The sequence below is a fragment of the Adiantum capillus-veneris genome, chromosome 2 (assembly GCF_014529385.1).
Source record: "Adiantum capillus-veneris isolate H3 chromosome 2, ASM1452938v2, whole genome shotgun sequence".
Lineage (NCBI taxonomy): Eukaryota > Viridiplantae > Streptophyta > Polypodiopsida > Polypodiales > Pteridaceae > Adiantum > Adiantum capillus-veneris.
In genome coordinates, this window is record NC_140932.1 from 36,381,490 (window position 1) to 36,387,131 (window position 5,642).

Genomic DNA, 5,642 nt, shown 5'->3' on the forward strand with positions numbered 1-5,642 from the left:
CAAGAACTAAGAATCAAATTATCAGACAAAAGTGCCCATCAAGATTCAAGGAATTGAAGAAGAGGACAAAGACCCAATTGTTAGTTCTCCTGGGCATATATCCAAGTTGTAGAACCAGGTTGGGTACCAATAGGTCAACCATATCATGAGATAAATATACACAATGAATTACTTCAAAGAAGTATTTTCAAGCACAAGGATACATTCAAGAGATGTATGGGTTCTCTCTAAATCAACGAAAGCCTCGATCTTGTTAACAACCCGTGCATTCCCACAAAGATCTCCCATCGAAGTAGGAGGAATCCTTCAAAATACTAACATGTGAACTAAGATAGAAAATTTGGACACATTCCTTATGCTGTAACCATTTCAATCAAACAACATAGTTTATTCTCATGTTGTTACAAATTATACTTGGATATCCTTCTATATACAAAGTGTATTTGTTATGAAGTGAGCATAAAAGCGACCAGATAATTGGTATCATTTTCATAAAAAGCACATTAAACCACCCTCTTGCTAGAGCAAGGGCTTGGCAATGTGACCTAGTTGCCTAAGGCCTCTTGTGCAGTGAGCTAGAGAATGAAGAATAAAATGAGAGAGAGAGAGAGAGAGAGAGAGAGAGAGAGAGAGAGGAGACAAATCAAAGTTGTTCATTAGGGATTTATCATAACTCTATGTTACTTGTAAAACTTTAAAAAAACAACCCTGCTATAAATGACATTCCATAAAATGCTAGATCCCATTTGGAAAATAAATCCTATAACTAAATTATAAATCAAATACTCCTATGTTATTTGCGTGTGCTATCTTAATATTTTGTAGTGAATGACTTGGGCACACATGTAGCAACTCAAGGCTTCAAAGTTAGCCTCTCACAACCCTACATTGTGGCAAGTGTTTCTAAACTTCAAGGAAAAATGTTTCAATTTAATAATTTGGAATCTTTCACTATATATTTATTTGATCTGTCATTGCTTTGTGTACAAAATGTGTTACTATTTAATCATTTAATCTTATCCAACTTGAGCCTCTCCCTTAAACAATGTAGTAATCCTTGGCAATTATAGTAAGATCACATATTATGAGTTATGTAAATACTACAAAAAAAACTTGTTTTTAAAGAGTTTAATATCATTGTTACGCATCGATAATTGAGAAAAAAGACTCGGGGTTGTATTAAAAAGTTAACACTCATATTTAATGGTTAATAAGCATTGAAAGGCTTCCTTCCATAAATTTACTAGTATAGTGGCACTTGTGTTGCCACATTACAATTTAGAAAACTTTTGGCAGCCTTAGTTCAAAATCTATACACATACCAAAGATCCTTGGTTGTATGTATGAGAAAATTTTGTGCACTCTACACATGGCTTGCTCTTTGTAATCGTATGTAATAAGTAGAGAGCGATGGCTTTCTTTTGAAGCCGATAACACTTGCAAAATTTGAAACTCTTGTGGGAAAAAGAGAGTTGCTTCTATGAATTTAGAAAACTAGGGGTGTATTGTAAGAGATTGTCATAAAGGAGGCAATGACACTCTTTGTGCTTACTTCATCAATGGCTGGCCTCGACTCTTCATTGCTAGAGATAGTCATCAAAAAATGACTCAGGTTTAACTTGATGTCCTCTTGTGGATCAAGCCTTGAACTGAGACCACAGTGCCACATGCTCCGACAATAGCCCCGAGAAGTATCAAAGCCACTATCATAATTCTTGCCTTTATCGTTAGCTTGTTCCAAAATAATCTCAAGTAAAACCCACATGGAAAGAGCAAGCAAATGGCTATGGTCATGGAGGAGCCAACAAATGCCACAATGTACTCAAAATAGGGGAAGATCATAGAAAAAATTGCAATGCCAGCTAGGACCGCCGAGCGCATGAGTGTACTCACCCCATAAAGTAAAGTCCTTGAGGCCTTGCAACGCTCGTAGAGAGTTGTCTCTAATGCTGTTGTTATTGGAGATAACTGGAGTGCAAATTTGAACATGGGTGTAGCAACTGTCATCCAGAGTATGATTTTTGTGGTGATGAAATGAATTGGCATGCTAAGAGTTATTTGAGAAGCTGTGTTCTGTCCAAACATGTAAGCCCCCACTATACCGAGTCCAACCATAGAAGCGGTAGCAATAAAAAAACTTAGCACCACTGCCTGTTCAAAAAAACAAAACCAATAAGGAGAAGACTTAACAAAAGTCATGGATTCAAAAAAGCATAGTAATGCACTCCACTTTCTGTTCCAAAACAATGAAGCCTCTTTGCAAGAAACACAACCAAACTTAGGCTTGCATTATAGTGATGAATAAATGATGCATGGAAACATAGGAAAAGGCTTCGATATTCGAAGGTAAAGCAATGAGGGTAGATTAGCTAGCTCTACTCTATTTCTGCCATTGAGTCTTGACAGGTTAGTACTTCAAAAGTGGTACGACTTCAAACCTAATCCATGCTGTCAAGAACTACATTCATTGTGGTTGCCATGTAGCAAAGACCTCAAAAGTTGAATACAGCCTGTTCAGACAGCTCAAGTGTGTTCTCCGTGTTGCTATGTGCAATCCAAAAGATTCAACGGAAAAACTCTTTCTAGAGTCGGACTCGGAGTCAGCCCGAGGTGGTCATTGAACCGACAACAATAAAATACGGTATGGGTTAGTACCGGAAAATAGAGTGTATTACAGTCTATATAGTGAGTACGGCGTGTTGTTTTGTACAGTCATACAGTATGCTTGTAGAGTACGGCATATTTGTATGACATGGGCATTCATACACCAAGGGGAAACTTCCAATGTTCTAGACCTCCTCGTTGATTACTTGCTATCAGATAACCAACCCCAACATTTTCACAATCAAGGCCATCAAGCTACAGTCAAAGCTCTCCCTGAATGCTATCAGAAAGCGACATACCCAAACCCAAAGCTTGGCAAATGACTATTCTCCCTAGACCAAAAGGTAACCCATAAATGTTTTGAAAAAACACAAGAACCTCTTCACCTAAAAGGTGATAAAAACATAGCCCAAATATGTCTATGTAATTGTGGTTAAGAATAAGGCTACCCGCTAAAGGGTCAAATCCTTGAAACAATTGTTGTAAGCACAACATTGTGAGCCTAACCATGGTGCCGTTCAAAGCACATATGGTCTTGAAATGAGTTGAAAAGAAAATAACAGCACTCTCTATCCATTATTTGCAAGAAAAACTGGGTTGGAATACTTGCTGAGCAATGTACCTAGGTGAATCCAGGATATGCACAAATTCACCTTTAAAGGTAAGTGCAACGTATAGACTCATGGTAGTCATCAACAAGTCAATCTAACCATCTCCTCCATCATTGACTAAACACTACGACATCCCCACTAAGGTCGTCAGTGCCCAATAATGTGCATAGGACTAGGTACTAATATATGCTCCCACACCCACACCACACACATACACATGAGCATACATTAATACAGAAATCTGCATACCAAGTTTCTGTCATAATTCCCGAGATGCAGGGCAGACTACTTGCCAACCAAGCCCAACTTCAACTCATCTAGATTGCCACTTTTCTCTTCCTACCTCAATCCCTCATTGCCCCTCATTGTTAAAGCCAAAGGTTTCACCTTCATGTTCAAAAGGAGAAAGGAAGTAGAATTAGACCAAAGGGATACATACCCTGGTAAACTTGGAGGGGTCCTTCATGGAGACACAAATGCTTGGGAACACACTCGTACCACCAAAGGAGAAGGCATAGAGGCCTGCCGCCACAGGGACACCACGTAGGCGGATGAAGGGGATGGGGTGAGTAAAGCCGATGCCACTGACTGTGGCAGAGAGAAGTACTGCAAGGAGGAGTAGAAGCGAGGAGATGATGCACCACATTGATGTGAATGAAAGGGCACTCAAATCACGCACCCACACCGATGGAAGCATCACCATTGCTGCCACAAATATCATTACATTCCGCCCACTTAATCCTGGCAGACTCAGTCCTGAATGCGGAAAAAGATAGGCCAAGTTATCACCCATAGATATGCAGTAGCCGACCAAAGTGCCCAATATCTCTATGTAGAAGAGCGAGGTGATCAGTCCTTTCACTCTGTAGCCCAAAGCTGCTTGCGCAACCGCTTGGTATGTGCCACCGCCACGGCTTGCATTCCATCTTGCACATATGGACATCAAGTAGGCTGCATATGCATAAGCTGTCGCAATGCCGAGGGCGAGGATGGCACCCATCCAACCAGCCTGGGCAATAGCAAAGGGCGACGAAAGGATTCCAAGACCTGGAGAAAAACAGAAATGTGAAATGGCTGTGCTGTGTGCGTGCGTGCGTGCGTGCGTGTGTGTGTGTGTGTGTGTGTGTGTGTAGGTGGTTTCTACAAGGAGGGAAGTTTTACACACACATGCACTTACCGTACAGCATGCTGAGGCAGTTGAGCGTGGCCTGGAAGAATGTAGATTTGCGCTGTGGCAGCGCTGCCTCTGCGTCGAAAACTTTGGTGGAAGGTGGCGATGGCGGAGCCGGAGTCTTGTCATTCTGACAGGACGCGACCTTGACAATAACGCTGCTGAGGAGCTCCACCGCATTCTCGGCCTTGGTCACCTGCTCCTTCTCCTGCTGCTTGTCGAGCACCACCACAATGTCGTTGGCGGACGGTAGCCTTGATGGGCAGCGCTTCCCTTCCTCGTGTAAACCTGCGCTTAAAGAGTCTCCAACTGTGGCCCCTATGGGAACAGCCTCCATCTTTCCCCTGCATTTTTCAAATACGTCATGGGATCAAAACCTGCAGACAACCGTTCTCTTTCTCTTTTTATGCTCTCTCTTTCATGGCATACAAATTGCCAAGTGTGCGAATTCGAAATAGAACCATTCTAATGAGAGCAAAATTGGAAAAGTAAACCCTTAATAATTACTCTTTGCTCACTTTCCCCCATGCAAAGATAAAAGAAGACCAAGCCAGAGTCTTCCTCCCTCGTTCTAGACTTGAGATTTCTACTGATTACCAAGCCTAATTGAGCAGTATGCACTTCCAAGAGAGCAGCCTCCCAGATAAGCTTCGATGTCTCCAGCTATGTATTCAACCCCATATAGTTAGTGCATAGACTCCCCACAGTTCACCTCACACAGTCAATTATCTACTAACCCAAATGGATTGAGCAAAGAGTTGGCTCCAATTTGCGATTAGTTGCTCAATCTCAGTATTGTAAATGATCAAGTCCTTCTAAAGAGGATTTTGACACATCCTTTCTTGTTCCCCACTATATATAGTAGGGCTTGAGGGGGGGGACTCTTTTTGTCTAATGCTTTTTCATATAATACACCAAGACCCACAAGAGTGACTGGACCCAGCACATCTCTTTTTAGAGTTTGAATAGCATGTATTTTAATGCCAACTCCACATAAATCACTTCCTTTTGCATATGTGTATCTCCGATGGTGGAAGTAGGTTTTGATTGTGTGGCAAAGTAACTCTAAAACCCGCTCTCTCACTTATCCACAAAAAATGTATCCTTGCTTCATTTCCATCATGCCCTTGTGTAGAAGGACTTTAAAGGGCATCCTTTCATGCATGCAATTGTAAAGTATTTTGTCCTTAAATAAATTTAATCTTAAAATAATTTAGACATACATGATAAAGAATTGAACATGATTAGGGAAACTT

At 41.1% G+C, this 5,642-nt stretch overlaps 1 protein-coding gene across 5 annotated transcripts; it reads right to left on the reverse strand.

Annotated features, from left to right (window-relative positions):
- Window positions 1-1,211: 1,211 nt before the first annotated feature.
- LOC147462632 (amino acid transporter AVT1H-like) lies at window positions 1,212-5,224 on the reverse strand. Of its 5 annotated transcripts, none has more exons than XM_086484666.1 (4): window positions 5,124-5,224; window positions 4,393-4,730; window positions 3,655-4,262; window positions 1,212-2,151 (listed from the first exon to the last, which is right to left on the reverse strand). In XM_086484666.1, exons 2-4 carry the CDS (start codon window positions 4,721-4,723, stop codon window positions 1,615-1,617), a joined length of 1,476 nt encoding a protein of 491 aa, XP_086340792.1. In that variant the 5' UTR covers window positions 4,724-4,730; window positions 5,124-5,224; the 3' UTR covers window positions 1,212-1,614. The 5 variants fall into 5 exon arrangements, with proteins under 5 accessions (XP_086340792.1, XP_086340783.1, XP_086340764.1 ...); XM_086484657.1 differs by having other exon boundaries at window positions 4,905-5,191; XM_086484638.1 differs by having other exon boundaries at window positions 4,894-5,191.
- Between the last annotated feature and the right edge of the window lie 418 nt (window positions 5,225-5,642).